Source organism: Saimiri boliviensis, chromosome 21 (assembly GCF_048565385.1).
Source record: "Saimiri boliviensis isolate mSaiBol1 chromosome 21, mSaiBol1.pri, whole genome shotgun sequence".
NCBI classification, from domain to species: Eukaryota; Metazoa; Chordata; class Mammalia; order Primates; family Cebidae; genus Saimiri; species Saimiri boliviensis.
The window spans coordinates 15,666,220-15,686,203 of record NC_133469.1 but is presented as its reverse complement, the minus strand read 5'-3'; the positions used below and the strand labels follow the sequence as shown (position 1 = coordinate 15,686,203).

General features: G+C 45.6%; 1 protein-coding gene across 4 annotated transcripts in view; it reads left to right on the top strand.

The window, feature by feature from the left end:
• Positions 1-3,959: 3,959 nt before the first annotated feature.
• The window catches only part of HMGXB4 (HMG-box containing 4), a 34,997-nt gene continuing 18,972 nt past the window's right edge, over positions 3,960-19,984 (top strand). The window contains exons 1-6 of one of the 4 annotated variants that reach the window (XM_039463195.2): positions 4,313-4,377; positions 8,937-9,035; positions 9,693-9,841; positions 10,388-10,466; positions 10,574-10,688; positions 11,249-12,204. In XM_039463195.2, coding sequence (XP_039319129.1) covers positions 11,317-12,204 — 888 coding nt within the window. In that variant the 5' untranslated portion in view covers positions 4,313-4,377; positions 8,937-9,035; positions 9,693-9,841; ... (1 more) ...; positions 10,574-10,688; positions 11,249-11,316. Of the gene's footprint in view, positions 4,378-4,896; positions 9,036-9,692; positions 9,842-10,387; positions 10,467-10,573; positions 10,689-11,248; positions 12,205-19,984 lie in introns of all 4 variants that reach the window. The other 3 variants (XM_039463194.2, XM_074390991.1, XM_039463197.2) reach the window with 3 other exon arrangements.

Here is a 19,984-nt window from a genome sequence, read left to right as displayed (position 1 = left end):
GAGAAAAGCCTGCACTTAGGGGGTGTTCCATCTTCACAGATCCTAGATGCCATCCTCACTTGCCATGGGAAAAGGCATTCTTTTCTTTTTCTCTTTTTTTTTTTTTTTTTTTTTTTTTTGAGACAGAGTCTCACCCAGTCATCAGGCTGGAGTGCAGTGGCGCAATCTCAGTTCATTGCAACCACCACCTCCCGACTGAAGCGATTCTCCTGCCTCAGCCTACCGAGTAGCTGAGACTACAGGTGTGTGCCACCAAGCCCAGCTAATTTTTGTATTTTTAGTAAAGATCAGGTTTCACCATGTTGGCCAGGACGGTCTCGATTTCTTGACCTCATGATCTGCCCACCTCAGCCTCCCAAAGTGCGGGGATTACAGGTGTGAACTTCTGTACCTAGCTGGGAAAAGGCATTCACACACACAAACGTTCACCATGACTAGGCCACCCCAAGGGGTCCTCTTTTCTCTCTTTCCAAGTTTCAAAAATGCAAGAGAACTGTGAAAAGATATTCAACAAAGAATACTTTTCCATCAAGGTACAGAGGAAGAACTTGAATCCATTCGAGGAACTATGACCTCCTGGCTCCCACCACCAACCCACTTCTGGCTGAGCTAGCTCCGGTATGCACCTCAACAGAGAAACCTCCCTGATTACTGCTTCAAAGAACAAGCTGTTCCTACCCTCATCCCCAGCTAGTACTCTCTTAGCCAACCTGGTATCATTTCTCCACCTCTGATTATCACCGAATGTAGTATTTCCATCTTAATTTTGTGTCCCCCAATCCAACCGGAATGTAAGCTTCCAGGGGGCCAAGGACTGTCAGTTCTGTTCACTGTTCTATTCCCAACACCTAGGATAGTGCTCGCTACGTGCTGTGTTTTCGATAAATGTCTGTTTAATGAGTGGACGTGCAATGATCCAAGACCGGGAACAAGTTAATGGCATTTTGTGATTGAGAGAATAGGCTGAGGAGAGATCTGACTTCAGGTCTCCCGGAGCTTAAGATAAGCAAGAACCTGATATACCCCATCTTCAGGTGGAATAAAAGAAGCAATGGGACCAATGGGACTCATAAGGCTTTTAGGTCCAAGCTAGTGGTACATTGTGGGGACAGCTACTGTTTTTGCCTTCCTAGCATGCACTCACCCTTCTGACCACAACCCCTGATTTTCCTTGTGTCTGCCCCGACCTACTTTGGGAGGTAAGCAGGTGACCTAATTTAGCCAACCAGCAGACCCAACGCCTTTGCTTTAGCCAATCAGCAGACCCAACACCTTTGCTTTAGCCAATCAGCAGACCCAATGCCTTTACTTTAGCCAATCAGCAGACCCAACGCCTTTGCTCATAGTGATTGTTTTTTGTCTGGACACACGATCCAATTCAGGCAATAAGAGTCAATCCCATGCCTTTTGCCAAAGCAAAAAGGAAAAAGAAACTCCCTCCCAGGTAAGGCTTGGTGGCTCACACCTCTAATCCCAGCACTCTGGGAGGTCAAGGCAGGTGGATCGCTTGAGTCTAGGAGCTTGACCAGCCTGGGCAACATGGTAAAAACCCCATCACTACAAAAAATACAAAAATTAGCTGGGCATGGTGGTGTGCACCCATGGTCCCAGCTACCTGGGGGGCCGATGTGGGAGGACTGCTTGAACCCAGGAGGTCGAGGCTGCAGTGAGCTCTGATCATGCCACTGCACTCCAGCCTGGGTGACAGAGTAAGACCCTGTCTCAAAACAAACAAAACCTCCCTCTCCAGGGACCCTGCTAGCAGGAAAGAGGATGAAGCTTGGGGCTGCTGGAGTCATCACCTGAATCAGAGAATAAAGCTAACTCGGAGGAAAGCACCACAGAGATGTCAAGGGACCAGCTTGAGTTATCTCCCTGGATGTGACCATGTCTGCAGGTACTGGAAATTTCAGTCACGTGAGCCAATAAATTCCCCTCTTCTGGAGAAGTACATGGAATTGGGTTTCTGTCACAACTGAAATCATCCTGACCAATGGAGTTAGGATTCTGAAGAATGAAAAGGAAATACACCATTAGGGCTCTTAAATACTTCAAAGGGAGGCCAGGCACAGTGGCTCACACCTGTAATCCTAGCACTTTGGGACGCTGAGGTGGGCGGATCACAAGGTCAGGAGTTCGAGACCAGCCTGGCCAACATATGAAACCCCATCTCTATGAAAATTAGCTGGGCGTGGTGGTGGGCACCTGTAGTCCCAGCTACTCAGGAGCCAGAGGCAGGAGAATCATTTGAACGCGGGAGGCAGAGATTGCAGTGAGCTGAGATTGCACCACTGCACTCCAGACAGAGCGAGACTCCATCAAAACAAACAAAAAAATCTCAAAGGGAAGCCTAACATAAGACAAAGTGTCCCAGAAATGTAATCTAACACCTTTCGGTGAAATTCATTGCCTGTCTTTTTGGTGAATAGGATGGGAGCTGCAGAGAAAAAAGGCCATGCTAGTGTTATTAAGTATTTGCAGTTACATTTTGCAAATAATTTCAGCAACTTTAACAGGTGTTTTAACATCGCAGCATCTCACAGTTGTAAGAAACAGAATCAGTCTTCTACTCAGTGCAGAGGGAGAGAGAGCATGACATAACAAAAAGCACTGAACCAAGAGTCCAGCAATCTGGCTTTTAATCTGTTTCTGATGACGAATTAGCAGTGTGGTCTTAGACAAATCACCTTGCTTCTATTGGTCTCATGACCACATCATCTTCAAGCACTTGCCTAATTCTGCAATGATAAATCCGCTAGGACAGGGGTTCTTAATTTTTGACGGGGCTTCAGTCCCAGGAAAACACACATTGCACAAACACACGATTTTATGTTGTATGGGGTTCACAACTCTAGAAGCCAATCTACTACGTCTCTAACCTCTCTGCTTAACAGTAACACCAGCTTCTGTTGAGCTCCTCCAGTGAAAGGGAGCTCGCTGCTCACAAGGAAGGCCATTATACTATTGAACTGTACTAGAAAAATAAGTTCTTCTTCATATATATATATATATAAATATATATATTTGAGACGGAGTCTCGCTCTGTCACCCAGGCTGGAGTGCAGTGGCTTGATCTCGGCTCACTGCAACCACCGCCTCTCGGGTTCAAGCGATTCTCCTGCCTCAACCACCAGAGTAGCTGGGATTACAGGTGTTTGCCACCACGCCTGGCTGTTTGGTAATTTTTTTTTTTTTTTTTTTTTTTTTTTGAGACAGAGTTTTGCTCTTGTTACCCACGCTGGAGTGCAATGGCACGATCTCGGCTCACCGCAACGTCCGCCTCCTGGGTTCAGGCAATTCTCCTGCCTCAGCCTCCTGAGTAGCTGGGATTACAGGCACGTGCCACCATGCCCAGCTAATTTTTTGTATTTTTAGTAGAGATGGGGTTTCACCATGTTGACCAGGATGGTCTCGATCTCTTGACCTCGTGATCCACCCGCCTCGGCCTCCCAAAGTGCTGGGATTACAGGCATGAGCCACCACGCCCGGCCTGTTTTGTATTTTTAGTAGAGACGGGATTTCATTCACCATGTTGGCCAGGCTAGTCTGGAATTCCCGACGTCAGGTGATCCGCCCGCCTCAGCCCCCCAAAGTGCTGGGATGACCGGTGTGAGCCACCGCCCCTGGCGTTGTCCTTCATATTCAACCGAGTTCTGCACACTGTAATTTCCACCCATTGGTCCGAGTTCTCCATAGCAAATCGGAAAAACTGTGTTCTCGCCTGTCAACGACATCTCTTCCTCTCTCTCTCTGAAGACTGTTTCTAAGAAATGTAGACGACTCGCCATGCGAATGATTCTGCTGTGCATTGGTACAAAGATACGTTCTTCCCCGTCACTTCTAATCTGCCAGATAGCCAAAGGCAGATGCTGACGTCCAAATAAGCACCCTGCTATTAATCTGCATGGATCTAGGTTTTGCAGAGCGGCGAAGTACTGTATATAAACACCTTGAAAGAAACAGCACCGTATTTTGGGGAACGCACCGCATTCGGAATCAGAAGACTGGAAGCCGCACTCCGTCTCCCGTTCCGACCACCTGCGCGTCCTTGGGCACGTCACTCGTCTCAGCCTGGTTCTCTTCTGCAAAAACGCGACAGGAATACAGTGAGGATTCAGCGGCATAGTTGCCAGCTTCCAGGGCAAGGCTGGCACACGGCAACATTCTCAGGGAAGAAACGCCAGCTCCCGCGCTCCGCAAGCTCCGAGTTTTATTCGATGCGCTCGACGCTCTCGGCGGACCGGGATTCCCCCTCCGGAGCCCGAGCCTGCGCTCTGGGCTCGACTGAGGCTCCCTGGCCGCTCGCGCTTTTCTCTCCTTCTCCAAGATGGCGGCGGTCGGCGGCGCTGAGGCGGGATCCGGGCGAGCCGAGTGAAGGTAGCGGCGAGCGGAGCCCCCAGGAGGCCGGGCCGGGCCCCCACCCAGAGGCGGCAGCAGCCCCGCCCCGCCGCCACCCGCCGTCCTGGGCCCGCGACACCGCCTCCGAGGCGCCCCAGGCCCGTCGCGGCCTAGCCCAGGGGCCGAGCCGGGGACTGGAGTAGCGGCCGCAGCCGCCCCCAGGAAGGGGCTGGAGCGGGCAGAAGGAGGAGGGCGGGCGGGAGCTGTTCAAACGGGGAAGGCGGGAAAGCCGCGGGGCCGGGAGGGGGCGTGCGGCCGTCCCGGGGGCCTGCGGGCCCGGTGCGCCCCTCCCCCTGCCGGGGCCGTCTCCGCCCTCGGGGGCGCCGGGAGGCCGCCGGGGACGCGGGAAGCCGGGTCCGGGTCGAGCTGCGCGGCTGGGAGCCCGCGATGCGGGGGGTCCCGGGGACTGTCAGGGGGCGAGGGCTCGGGGCCGCGGGAGGGCTGGGCCGCGGCCGGCAGGAGAGGCTACGAGGAGCTTTCTTCTTTTCCTCTTCGCAGAGCTTTGTTGAAGTAGCTGTTGCCGCAAAACTGCCGGGAGAATCCCCCTGGTTTGCCGTGGGGAGCCCCAAAAACGGTGGTCCCGGGGGCCGATGGTGTCCATCACCCGGTATTGTGTGTGTGCTTTGCGCGCCACCCGGCCCGGCCGCGCCTCCGCGGTGGGAGCCTGCCCCACGCGGGCCCGTTTTCCCTCCACCACGACTACTTGTAGATTCACTTGATAGCGTGCAGAAGCGGAGACACATCCCTGTCCCCTCTCTCTGAGGGCTAACTGGCGGCCGATTCTATTTCCTCCTAATAGAATACATTTAAAAAAAAAAAAAAAAAAAAAAACACACACAGCTGAATCCCAAATAAAGCCTGTTGATTGGACAAGGCTTGTCCAAATTTCTATCGCTAGTCTTTTGGAATGTGTGTTGTCAGCCAATCTGTGCGGTGGTCGTGGTTCCGGTTAATTGCACTGCAATGAGAGGATTCCATCCCCATCCCAGACTGTCGGGATCTCTGCAGCTTCCAGAGCTGGCAGGGGCTGGGAGTGCTGCCTAGGTAGGTCCCCGGAGAAGGGGAGTGGCAAGAGGATGCGGAGCCGCTGTGTTCGGAGATTGGAGGAAACCTGGACGAAAATGAGAAGGCATCACGGGCTTGTATCCTAGAAGTAACAAGAAGAACCTTTCAGAAATTGGCAACCGGTGGATGCTGCTCTTCCTTTACCTGCGCTGACTGTCGTTTTGAGTTCTTGAAAGAAGTGCTGGAAGAAGAGAACGCAGAATCTTGGACAAGGCTCTCATCCTGGAACAGACCTGGATTTCAGAATTTCTCTCACTGGCCCTTTGGTGGGGCTCCCTTTGTCTCCTTTCTTTCGATACTCATTTACATTATGGGGTGAAGAAGCTTGTTAGTGATTGCAGGAGCTCACGTGACCTCAAAAAAGCAACCATCTGAAACCTTTTTTTTTTTTTTTAGTATTATTTGAAGTTTCAAAATAACAAAGATTTGTTGTTATACTATGATTTCAAAATCATATCTGATGATTTTTATTACTTTGGGCATCCCAAATGAACATAACTTGTATACTCGTCTGCAAGGGAAAGAGCAACTCTGCTGCCTCCTTTTCATATCCTGAAGAAAAGTCCCCGAAGAGCTATTTAACAATTTCTACATAAGTATACATTTTTATGGTACCGGTTTTGTCTTTGTAGCACCAGTATAAAATAATGAACTTTTACTTAACGTATCTTAGCACACTGAGACAAAGTTATTCCTGCCTCTTGGAGTTGACAACATTGAATTTTATAAACTCCCAAATTATTGAATTGAGAATGGGTTTCAACACCTGTTTCACATTTGCCAACATTTAATGTAATTATGACCTCCCTTTTCTAGTGTGAAAAACCTACTATTTTTCATTTCCATTAATCCTCACAATCTACTCTCTACCCCTGAACTCTGAATTTTCACGGACCATATTCAAGACCTGGAAGGAATATCAGGGGTTCATCTGATCTTATATAAATGTTGCCTAAACTCTGGCTTTCTTTCACACTGTTGCTTGAGGTTTATCTGGTATCTTTCTTCTATGAGTCAACGGCCAAAACTAAACCCTGAGTTGCAATAATACCCTGATTTTAAAGAACCTAGAAATTCAGGGCCCGTCAGCCTGGCCAAGCTGTGAGAGATAGAGTCTGTGTTTAATTTTAGTTTTTCAGGCTTTTGGCTGTCCCAGTTCTTTAGTGAACTGGACTTGTCTTCAGGCCTCATTCATTTTTTTTCTTCAGGTTATTTAATCCAGTAATTTATAAAATGCCTTTCAGTGTTTTTAAGAAAATTCAACAGTAGCAGACCTAATCTAATATGTAATGCTAACACCACGTTTTCTGTGTGGGTCTGTGCGTCTGAGAAGCAGTTCCTAATTTTCTATTCCCTCTCACAACTTTTTAATCCACTAGTTTTTTAAAGCAGTCAGTAGCGAGACCACGATACAGTCATCTTGTTATACTGTCTTCAGAGGTACTTCTTTCTCTTCTGTTAGGTTGCCCAACTATGTTTTATATTGATTTCGATGTTACCAAAGGGAAGCCCTGTTTATAAGTCTCAGGACCAGCCTTTGCTTACATTTACAAGTGCATTTTTTTGTTGACAGAACATTGATGGCTGTATTTGTGACATTTAATAGTTAAGTTTTTGCTATTATTTCTCAAATATCCTTGCCAAAATTCATGCGCAGAAAGCGTTTAATTTGAGGTCTCCAGTGGTAGTTCTTGGCATTATCAGCCTATGAAAACCAGTATCATCTGTATATATTTCTTAGAAACTCAGCATTTTAGTGCCATTGGCAGGATATACTGTTTTCAGATAAATGGATGTAATCCCCTGCATGGCACCTCTCCTCCCTGTACCCCTTTTGGAGTTCGCACCGCTTGGGTGGAAAGGGGAAGACATTAGTCGCCATTGAGAATTCACGTTTGCCAACATTTCATATAATTATGACCTCCCTTTTCTGGTGTGAAAAACCTAGAAAGTTTCATACTTAAATGCTGGAACATGAAAAACTGGCTTAATTATGTATCCTGCCTCTTTGCATTTTTATCTGAGGGCTGACCTTATGTCCCCTTCGTTTTCTAAGAAGAGGCGCTTCGAACAGGCAGTTCTGCAGTTTATCTTTAAAACAATCCAGGTTAATGTAGCTTCATTACTCTAGCTTCTCTTACTTTGACTAAATCCATTCTTTATTTCACTTCTCAGAGAAGTGAAGAAATGCTTTTTTATGTTTCTTTTCTTAATGTCACTTATAAATCATTCTTGGTAATGCTTCATTTTCCTGTTTTCATTTTAGGCCTACCTGTACATTGTATTTGATCTGTGCAAATAAGTCTTTTATTTTTAAAAAATATATAACTCTTATGAAAGTTTCCTTGTTAATCAAACTTGTCTTTTCTTTCACAAAAGTTCCATGCTTCAGTATTGTCTACAGCTACCTGAAGGAATTCATAATGTGTAATTTAAGCGTCCTTCAGTATTTCTAAATCCCCTTATAATAATGAAGGTAAATTTAAATAAATGATCAATTAGATTAACTTTATAATCATTTGACTTAATTGGATGAGGACATTTCCAGAATATTTAGTATATAATTTTAAATTTCCTGAAGGACTTGTGACATTGCTTGTTCTTAAGACATTTAAAGAACTTTACCTTACAGTGCATTTTATAGCATTGCTATCTTCCATCAAGATGGGCATATAAACTGAAATGCCAAAAAATGTTGTAAAAATTCGGTACAATATCTAGAACATTTAAATTATATCAGTTATTAGTGAAGATCCTAATAATCATAAAAGTTTTATGACCAGTGACAAGTGATAACTATCTCCCTGTTTTCACCCAGCCTTTAAGAAATTCTTGGTGGTGGTGAAAGGTATCATATGGTCAACTGATGTAAGGAGTGTGCCTGCTTTTACAGTTACAGAAATTTGAACAAATTCATGTAGGCCTGCCCAAAAATGCAAAAGAAACTGTGCTCTGAAGTTATTTAATGTCCCTATACAGTTAATCATTTCTGTTTAAATTGCAAAGCAATGGATGTTACCATTGCACCAATTCAGTTGGTAGGATTTTATGGTCTTCAGGTGTTTGGTGTAATCTGTCTTCTCTGCGCCTTGCTTTACCTGTGTATTTTTTAACCATGATTGAACCTATCCCTCTAACTTAATGTTGGTTTCTACCCTGTCTCAGTGTTGTCAGTCCTGTTGGCATTCCAGAAATTCTCGTTAATTTTGAAAGTACTTTTTATATTGGAGGTATTTTATATACTTCCCCAAATGACAACTTTAATTCCTGACTGAAATCTGATTAAGCCCAGTGTACTTCCTGCAGTATCAACCCCAGTATATTTACAAAGAGAATGAGGAGGTGACAAGACACTCCTTTATTTCTTGCTGCCCTTCCAGTCGGCCCTTGGATCACTACGCATTTCCATCTGGAAGGTTGCTTCTCCACAGTGATTTCGCATTACAGGAGGGTTTTCCTTCTTTGTTTCTCAGACCTGGCCCTGTAGACGGGAAGGAGACTGGACACAGTGGCACATTCTCAAAGGCCCTGCAGGACCGCCATGGCTTATGATGACTCCGTGAAGAAAGAAGGTATGACCCCATAATCAGAAGCATTCCAAAGGGGGTATCCTCTTCAATTCTTGCAGCCCATGGATATAGAGACCAGGACTGGGCACCACAGCCTGGACTCCCAAGTGATGGTCCAGAGCACTGTTATGACACTCAGCCTCCACGCCATCCCCAGACTGGGCCCATGGAAACGAAAACCAGGACAGGGGGTCCTACATGAGAGTCTGAAATATGAGTCTTTTAGTTTATTGGGGTGATCCCCTGCAGCACTCTTGGTCCTTGCCAGCTCCAGTGTGCAGGAGTCTGGGGATAGGAATCACATACTGGACTCCCACAGAGCAGCACAGCACAGCACATGAATCCTTATTCTTTTCAGCCTTTCGTCGGCAAGTCTGTGTCCACCTACCAAACCACAACTAAGAAACCATGTCTCAGGTTGCACATGGGGCCTTTGCATAGCATGGAAACATTGTTTCTTCCGGTTTGATTCTTGTATTTGCAGCCAGATCATCAAGAAATACTCTGTTCCCCTGGGTCTAGCCCGGTATTTCAGTGGACTGTACTGAAACATTGTTTTAATTTGGAAATAGAGGGACTGTTGGATTACGGGCATGGTGATTTGGTCATTACTTACTTGACTTTCTCATTTCCTTTCTCAAACAAACCTGTGCTTCTCAGATTGTTTTGATGGTGATCATACCTTTGAGGACATAGGACTTGCCGCTGGCCGAAGCCAACGAGAAAAAAAACGTTCTTACAAAGATTTTTTAAGGGAAGAGGAAGAAATTGCTGCTCAGGTCAGGAATTCTTCCAAGAAGAAGTTGAAGGTAAGTCCTGAAAATTTAAATTAGGAAAGTTTTAAATTACTCTTTTTTTTTTTTTTGGAGGCAGTTTTTTTGCTCTTGTGGCCCAGGCTGGAGTGCAGTGGCACGGTCTTGGCTCACGGCAGCCTCCACCTCCTGGGTTCAGGCGATTCTCTTGCCTCAGCCTCCTGGGACTACAGACATGCGTCACCATGCCTGACCGGTTTTCGTATTTTCAGTGGAGACAGGGTTTCACCATGTTGACCAGGCAGGTCTCCAACTCTTGACCTCAAATGATTCACCTGCCTCAGCCTCCCAAAGTGCTAGGATTACAGGCGTGAGCCACTGCGCCCAGAAAGTCTTAAACTCCTTCTTACCATATTTCCTAATATTTGAAGAAGGGAGTGTTTTTTAATAACTTTGCAACAGAAAAATAAAACATCGTGCACGCCTATTTTCATTATTTCTTGTGCTTAGTTTCCCGAAGTCAAAAATCATCAAAGACAAGTGTGGTTCCAAACTACATTTTCCTCATCATCTTCTTATTGGTCAATTCTTCTTTAATTATAGGATAGTGAGCTTTACTTCTTGGGGACGGACACACACAAGAAGAAGAGGAAGCACTCCTCTGATGATTACTACTATGGAGGTGAGGATGGGAATGGGCAACAGGCGGGATAAACACATCTCTGGTTCTTGGAGTCGGGGTAGGGGAAAGGGATCCAGATGTTGCTGACTCAGTGGCCTATTTAACAGGACAGTGGTTCTTGTTCTGAGTGCCGATAAACCAGTGTGAAGGAGGAGAGAGGTGGAGGGCTGGTATTTTGGAGGATTCAGCATAGAAGAACAGTCTGCATTTGTGATACACCAGGTACCAGGTTCCTTCTCCCCCCAATCATCCACTTATCTTGTGCCCATTGTTATCTAGCATCCCTTTTGCCATATGTAGTCCTTGGGCCCTCTGGCCTGCACCTGTGGGTCACTTCTCAACCAGTATATATCCACTCACAGAACCAGTTTTCTTAGCTATGTTACGCACGTAGCTGATGGAGACTCAACTTTCACTGGAATGGGTTTGTCCTGAACACAGAAACAGATGATACTCTGTCTGCAGTCTGGATTGTTAACTTCCCCTAATCCCACAGCGATAGTCAGATCTTCTGGGTATGTGCCGTTTGGTTGCTTCTGAGGACTTAATGAAGAGAAAGAACTTTGGTGGCAAGAACTGTGTCCAGGGTCAGAGGCAGAATCTACCACGCTGAGAAGCACAAGGCCATCATTTCTCAGTGTCAGGAATCAGTTAAAGGGTCTCCCTTCAAATCATTCCTGTTAGCCTCTTTCTCATGTTAGCTAGGTGCTTTTGATGAGAGAGGAAACTTGTTAGAAGTTGCTTCCCATCATACTGACAGTACTTCTGTTGATTATTTCTAGACATTTCCTCTCTGGAATCGTCACAGAAGAAAAAGAAAAAGTCCAGCCCGCAATCTAGTGATACAGCGATGGACCTGTTGAAAGCTATCACTTCCCCACTGGCAGCAAGCTCCAAGCCCTCCAAAAAGACTGGGGAGAAATCCTCTGGCTCTTCAAGCCATTCGGAGAGTAAAAAGGAACACCACCGGAAGAAAGTCAGTGGAAGCAGCGGGGAACTCCCCCTGGAGGATGGCGGCTCCCACAAATCCAAAAAAATGAAACCTCTCTATGTGAACACGGAGACACTGACCCTTCGGGAGCCTGACGGTTTAAAAATGAAACTTATCCTCTCACCAAAGGAGAAGGGAAGCGGCTCTGTTGAGGAGGAGTCCTTTCAGTATCCCTCCCAACAAGCGACTGTGAAAAAATCCTCAAAGAAATCAGCTCGGGACGAGCAGGGTGCTTTACTCCTAGGACATGAGTTACAGAGCTTTCTGAAAACAGCCCGGAAAAAGCACAAGTCGTCCTCAGACCCACGTTCATCTCCTGGCCCTGAGGGCTGTGGGTCTGATGCCTCCCAGTTCCCAGAGTCCCACAGTGCTAACCTTGATCTTTCAGGCCTTGAACCTATTCTGGTAGAATCAGACTCGTCCTCTGGTGGGGAGCTGGAGGCTGGGGAGTTAGTGATAGATGATTCTTACCGGGAAATCAAGAAGAAAAAGAAGTCAAAGAAGAGCAAAAAGAAGAAGGACAAGGAGAAGCATAAAGAGAAGCGACACTCCAAGTCCAAGAGAAGTTCAGGACTTTCTGCTGTGCCAGTGGGAGAGGTCACAGTGACATCTGGCCCTCCTCCCAGCATCCCATACGCTGCAGCAGCGGCTCCTCCCCCACCACTTCCTGGCCTCCACACGGATGGGCATAGTGAGAAAAAAAAGAAGAAAGAAGAGAAGGACAAAGAGAGAGAGAGAGGAGAAAAGGTAAAGCATCTTTTAAGTGTGGTGGGGTTAAGAGATGAAGCAGGTTCTTCCTGGATAGTCAGTGGACTTGGCAGTTAAGCAGTCGAGGTAAACCACTGGGAATTTAGCACTGCTGGGGGATACGTTGGAATGATGTAAAGTGTAAAATATTACCAGTGGCCCAGTCTGTCTGATACAAATATAGGAGCAATCTACCACCCCCGCCCCCCGAGGGGGAGTCTGGCTCTGCTGTCCATGATGGAGTGCAATGGCACGATCTTGGCTCACTACAACCTCCACCTCCCAGGTTCAAGCCATTCTCACTGCCTCAGCCTCTCCAGTAGCTGCGATTACAGGCACCCGCCACGACGCCCGGCTAATTTTTTGTATTTTTAGTAGCGATTGGGTTTCACCATGTTGGCCAGGCTGGTTTTGAACTCCTGACCTCAGGGGATCCACCCGCCTTGGCCTCCCAAAGTGCTGGGATTACGGGCCTGAACCACCATGCCCAGCCAGAGCAATCTTAATTATTCATGGGTTTTCTTGCTTTTTTTTTTTTTTTAAACTGTAAAATAGAGACGGAGTCTTGCTCTGTCACCCAGGTTGGAGTGTAGTGGCATGATCTCAGCTCACTGCAACCTCTGCCTCCTGGGTTCAAGCAGTTCTCCTGCCTCAGCCTCCCAAGTAGCTAAGATTACAGGTGCTTGCCACCATGCTTGACTTTTTTTTTGTTTGTTTGTTTGTGTTTTTAGTAGAGATGAGGTTTCACCATGTTAGCCAGGTCTCAAACTCCTGACCTCAAGTGAACCGTCCCGCCTCCGCCTCCCAAAGTGCTAGGATTACAGGTGTGAGCCACTGTGCCCGGCCAAGGGTTTCTTAATAGATTTTTTTTCCCATTGTGCCAGGAATAGGTTTAGGTATACTGTGGCTTATTCTAGCTGGTTCTTGAAATTCATAGAAGGAGCTAAACCCAGTTTATTTCACTAACCATCACTGTCTGCTTAGGGCAGTTGGGAGATGTAAAACGGTATTCTTTGAGTTCATTTTGAAAAATAGATTATAAAAATTGGTAGAACAGTGAGCAATCAAGTTAACAGAAAAGCTAATGACTTTCCACCAGCTGGTCTTGGCTACTTCCTGGCATTCTTTTTAGTGTCAAATGTATGTTCTTTTACCATCTGAGTGCTTACTGTATGCCAAGCTCAATGTTGTAAATAGTGTCAGGAAGTAAAAACACAAGCAGGACATAGCTGTTTACTGTAGGGAACTTACTGTTGATTAGGGAGATAGGAATGATATATCAGTCACCTTGGTTTGATTTCTTTCCTCACAGCTCAACAATTTCTGGCAGTGAACTTTAGGGTCTCATAACTTTGACATTAAGGTTTCTTTTTGTGTTTATAGTTCTGCAAAATGCACCACTACACCCAGCTAATTTTATATTTCTAGTAGAGACGGGGTTTCTCCATGTTGGTCAGGCTGGTCTCAAACTCCTGATCTCAGGTGATCCACCTGCCTCAGCCCCCCAAAGTGCTGGGATTACATGTGTGAGCCACTGCACCCAGCCATACGTTGCTATCTTATTGCATATTGGCATTATCTTTTTACATATTCTATTTCCCTTATTAAAGACTATAATGGAAGACTGGTTCTTAGAATTCATAGAAGGAGCGGGGCACGGTGGCCTACATCTGTAATCCAAGCAGTTTGGGAAGCTGACATGGTGCAAACCCATCTCTACTAAAAATACAAAAATTAGCTGGGCGTGCTGGTGTGCGCCTGTAGTCTCAGCTGCTCCGGAGGCTGAGGCAGGAGAATTGCTTAAACCTGGGAGGCAGAGGCTGTAGTGAGCTGAGATTGTACCACTGCACTCCAACCTGGGCAACAGAGTGAGACTCCATCTCAAAACAAACAAACAAAATAGAATTCATAAAGGGGGCTACATCCAATGTCTTTAACTTAGCGGCACTGTCTGCTTGGGGCAGAACATAAGCTCCTGTACTACCTTATTTAGTATCTTCAACTCCTCAATGTCCTTAGTAAGCACTTTGTAAGTATATGTCAGATGAATGAATATGTGGATGAAAACATAGTACTGAAAAGGTAGGTTGGGAGCAAATTGTAGAGAATCCTAAATGCCAAAATAAAGGACTTGGCAGTGGGCAGTTTGGAGTTTATAAGCAAGGTTTAGTTACGATCTAAACGATATGAATAAAATGAGAGTTGTACAAAGTGGATTAGACTACAGAGAGACTAGTAACCAAGGGAGTTGTTATACTCCAGAAGGTTAGTAATAAAAGCCTAAGAGACAGGAGGATCACTTGAGGCCAGGAGTTCAAGTCTAGCCTGGGCAACCTAGCAAGACCCAGGTGTGGTGGTGCATGACTGGAATCCCAGCCACTCCTGAGGCTGAAGTGGGAGGACCACTTGAACCCAGGAGTTCAAGGCTATTGTGAGTTGTGACTATGCCGCTGCACTCTAACCTGGTTGACAGAGCAAGACACTGTCTCTTTAAAAAAGAAGAAAAAGAAAAAAAAAAAAAAAGATTGAGAGAAATAAAATTGAAGAGATTGATTCAGGAGAGGCTCTGAAGGAAAAATTGAAAATCTACCTAGAGCAGGGGTCTGCAGTTCCCAGACCACAGATAAGTAGCCCTCCATGGCCTGTTGGGAACCAGGCCAAACAGGTGAGCCACGGGCACATGGTTGAAGTTTCATCTGTATTTACAGCCATTCCCTGTCACTCACATTTACCACCTGAGCTCTACCTCTTGTCAGATCAGTGGTGGCATTAGATTCTCATAGGAGCACAAACCCTGCCATGCTCTATTTACCGTGTGGCAAACCCCAGCAGGCTCCTTATGAGAATCTCATGCCTGATGATCTGTCAGTATCTCCCATCACTCCCAGATGGAATCACCTAGTTGGAGGAAAACAAGCTCAGGGCTCCCACTGATTCTACATTATAGTGAGTTGTATGATTATATGTTACAATGTAATCATAATAGAAATAAAGTGCATAATAAATGAATGTACTTGAATCATCCTGAAGTCCACCCTGCCCCCGCCCAAGGTCAGTGGAAAAAATGTTTTTTCGTGAAACCAGTACCTGGTGTCAAAAAGGTTGGGGACCACTAACCTAGTGGGCTTGTGTCTGAGAAGCCAAAAATGTAAACATGTCCAAGAAATATACTTACCTATAATTTGCCCATGTGGCTAGCAGTTGCTACTGAAAAATGAATTTTAATTTGTAGCAAAAACCTTATTAAGAGTTAATATTTGGGCTGGGCGCGGTGGCTCAAGCCTGTAATCCCAGCACTTTGGGAGGCCGAGGCGGGCGGATCACGAGGTCAAGAGATCGAGACCATCCTGGTCAACATGATGAAACACCGTCTCTACTAAAAATACAAAAAATTAGCTGGGCATGGTGGCACGTGCCTGTAATCCCAGCTACTCAGGAGGCTGAGGCAGGAGAATTGCCTGAACCCAGGCGGCGGAGGTTGCGGTGAGCCGAGATCGTGCCATTGCACTCCAGCCTGGGCAACAAGAGCGAAACTCCGTCTTAAAAAAAAAAAAAAAAAAAAGAGTTAATATTTGATTGTGGCTGTCCAGAAAATCTGAAGTAGTCATAATCTGAATTTAATCATTTATTTGTCCAACAGATATTTATAGTGTATCTACTGTAGTTTTTAACCTGACTTGTGCATAAAAAATTCCTATAAAGCTTTTTAAAAATATCTTTTCTTGGGTTTTGCTTCAGTGTAAAAAAGAACTGCATAAAAGTCAGGGGCAGGCACAAGGTCAGGAGTTCAAGACCAGCCTGGCCAATACGGTAAAACCCTGTCTCTACTAAAAATAAAAAAATTCGTGGGCATGGTGGCAGGCGCCTGTCGTCCCAGCTACTCAGGAGGCTGAGGCAGGAGAATCGCTTGACGTCAGGAGGCAGAGGTTGCAGTGAGCCGAGATCACACTACTGCACTCCAGCCTGGGCAACAGAGCGAGACTCTGTCTCCAAAAAAAAAAAAAAAAAGTCAGGGACAGTCAGGCACAATGGCATGCACCCTGTAATCTGAGCTACTTGGGAGGCTGAGATGGGAAGATTATCTGAGCCCAAGAATTTGAGACCAACCTAGGTGATATAGCAAGGCTCTGTCTCTTGATTTTTTTTTTTTTTTTTTAAATTAGCCAAGTACGATGGCAAGCACCTGAGTTCCAGCTACTTAGGAGGCTGAGGCAGGATTGCTTGAACCCAGGAGTTTACAGCCAGCTGGGCAATATGACAAGACCCTGTCTCAAAAAAAATTTTTTTTTTTTAAATAAAAGGTCAGGGACAAAATCCACTCAGAAATAGAAAAGAATGCTTTAGGAATAGTGTTTCTTCAGCCTACTGGAGAGCCAACTGGTAGAAATGCCAGAGGCCTCTGTGGGCCCCTTCTATCTTAGATTCTAGAACCAGGACTCTAATAAAAGAAGGTGAGAAGAATAGCTGGTTTGGGAGAAGAAGATACGTTAGATTTAGATCAGGAGATTCAGCATAGCTAAGTGGTTGAGAGCATGCGCTGTGGAGCCCACTTGAGTCCATTTCCTGGCTCTGTTTGACCACTTACAAGCAAGAAGGTGCTGGATAAGTTACAGAACTTCTCCATCTCTATACTGGGGATAATAACAGACTTACCTCCTAGGATTGTGAGGATTAAATGAGGCAATAATGCAAAAGTGTTTAGGACCTCAGGGTGCCAAGGTGCTCTGGGATGTCACATCAAACTTACCAGGACAACACTTGATATTTTAAAAACATTTTGAGACAAACAGCAGTACTTGACATGTCTCAGATACCTTATGAACTACTAGTTCAAAATTATTCCCAGTTTCAACAGTATATGTTACATTCTTTTCAGTAGTGCCATATCTTTTCAAAGCCAAGTGCGCATGTTCTAGAAGTAAAAAGCAACAACCACATTGAAAACCCGCCTAAGTACCGCGGAGAACTTTGTCCTTGCACGATGCTCAGCACATCAGTGAGCGTTCAATAAATATTATACTCATCATCTCAATCACAATGGAAGTTCAAGACCTAGGATTTAGTAGAATAGTTGGAACTTGGGTTAGAAATCTGGTGTTCACGTGCGATAAATGAAATAGGTGAATGGGTAAGAGGAAACTGAGCTCAGAGCAGAATTTTTAGAACACTTATACAGAGGGACTTAGAGAAGGAAGAGGGGGCAGCTATGTTGGAGGAGAAACCCAGAAGGGAGGAGAAAGTTTCAAGGGTAGACTGATCTCATGCTAGAGAGGCCAAGGAGTTCAAGTGCAGTGGGTATAAATGGAGCTGGATCAGGGGTTGAGGGAAAGAGTGAGCGGTGTAGAAGTGAACGCAGCGGTGGGCTCTTACTCTAGAATTTATTTTTCTAGTTCTTTTTGTGGTTGTTTTACTTTAGGTTCTGGGGTACATGTGCAGATTATGCAGGATTATTGCATAGGTACATACATAGCAAGTTGGTTTGCTGCCTCCATCTCCCTGTCACCTATATCTGGCATTTCTCCCATGTTACATCTCCCCAACCTCCCCACCCCTCACTCTTCCTCCCCTAGCCCCCACAACAGACCCCAGTGTGTGATGCTCCCCTCCCTGTGTCCATGTGTTCTCATTGTTCAATACCTGCCTATGAGAGAACATGCAGTGTTTGATTTGCTGATCTTGTATCAGTTTGCTGAGAATGAGGTTTCTAGATTCATCCATGTCCCTTCAAAGGACACAAACTCGTCGTTTTTTATGGCTGCATAGTATTCCATGGTGTGTATGTGCCACATTCAAGAATTTTGACTGACACAAAGAAGGGAAATTGGACTGTCTCCTGGGTGAAACGTAGCCTTTCAGTTGTTTCGGAGGTGGTTTTTGTCTGTTTGATTGGTTTTGTTGGTTTGGAGTTCTGCTTTTTAAGGAAGAGTAGAGAAATCATATGGTAATAGCTTGATGATTTCCCACTAAAGATCATCTCAGTGGAGTAGAAGCTTTTTGTTTATATAGGAGGAGCAGGATACAGTTACATTTCAAACTTACCTTACTTTTGGTTTTACCAAATAAAAGCCCTTTCCTTGTCACTGAAAGTAGTGTCAGCCGGACACAGTGGCTCACACCTATAGTCCTAGCACTTTGGGAGGCCGAAGCAGGTGGATCACAAGGTCAGGAGTTCAAGAACAGCCTGACCAACATGGTGAAACCCCATCTCTACTAAAAATACAAAAACTTGCTGGGCATGGTGGTGGGTGCCTGTAATCCCAGCTATTCAAGAGGCTGAGGCAGGAGAATTGCTTGAACCCAGGTGGCAGAGGTTGCAGTGAGCTGAGTGCCACTGCTCTCCAGCCTGGGTGACAGAGCAAGACTCCATCTCAAATAAATAAATTAATTAATATCCTGTAATGTTGCCATTTCAGAGACATGCCTTTGTTATCTGTATGTTTCCAAAATATGCATTTTCTCTAAACCTAAGGCTGGGCCAGGTAGCCTAGTGCCCAGCGCACCCAGACATTGTTGATCTACTAATAAAGGTCTGAGATATAACTAGACTTGTGATGCTATTACATTAAGTTCTCTCTCTGGCAAACCTGAGGCTAAGTAACAGCAACAATAAATGGTATAAATTAGTTAGTACCATCTATTGAGTGGCCGCTATGTGCCAGGTTCTCCTAGGCCAGGCGTCCCCAAACTACGACCTGCGGGCCGCATGCGGCCCCCTGAGGCCATTTATCCGGCCCCCCGCCGCACTTCAGGAAGGGGCACCTCTTTCATTGGTGGTCAGTGAGAGGAGCACAGTATATGGCAGCCCTCCAACGGTCTGAGGGACAGTGAACTAGCCCCCTGTGTAAAAAGTTTGGGGGCGCCTGTCCTAGGCATTTTCCATATGTTAGCACTCTTGATTAATAAGTAGCACTAGCCCAACAGAGGAAGAAGTTATAATCTTTCCACTATGCTACATGCCTTTCTAAAACTTTAGGACATGGTTACTCGGTGTCATGATACATCTTTGACTCAAATTCAGCAGACTTGGATTCTTCCTCTCGTCTGCTACTTACTAGGGCTGTTCTCCAGAGATTGCTTTCTCGCTTCTGCTCATTTGCAAATTGGGGTTAGATTAAATTAGGTGGTACATGTAACACGCTTAGCACAGGGCATGGCTTAGTAAATGTCAGCTGTTACAGTTACTTTCACTTACATCTTAAGTTCTTCAAAAGCAGAAAATATGCTTGAAAACATTTTTAAAATTTTGTTTTTAACCATTCATTTCATATATTAGACTAAGCAAGGAGACTGTGTTTTATGCATATAAGGCCCTGCCTTAATATAACCTCCCACCTTTAGGAACCAAACTCTGCAGTTACCTCACATATTTGGAAAATAGTTAAGAACCAGAAAGAAAACAGGGCCTCTAAGGTGCAAAAGCAGATGTTATAAAAGTCCTGGCTTTGGAGCCTGTGCTTGCAACCATTCTATCACCTGATGCTCTTCTGAGGTAACCTGACTGATCTTCCCAAATCTGATCTGGCTAAAAGGACAGCTAGCAGATAAGTAAGGTTTCTACACCAAAGTTTTTATTTTAACCACTTTGAATCAAAATCTTTCTAAATGTACTCCATACTTCTATAACAGGCGTCTCCAAACTTTTTACACGGGGGCCAGTTCACTGTCCCTCATACCGTTGGAGGGCCGCCACATACTGTGCTCCTGTCACTGACCACCAATGAAAGAGGTGCCCCTTCCTGAAGTGTGGCAGGGGGCCGGATAAATGGCCTCAGGGGGCCGC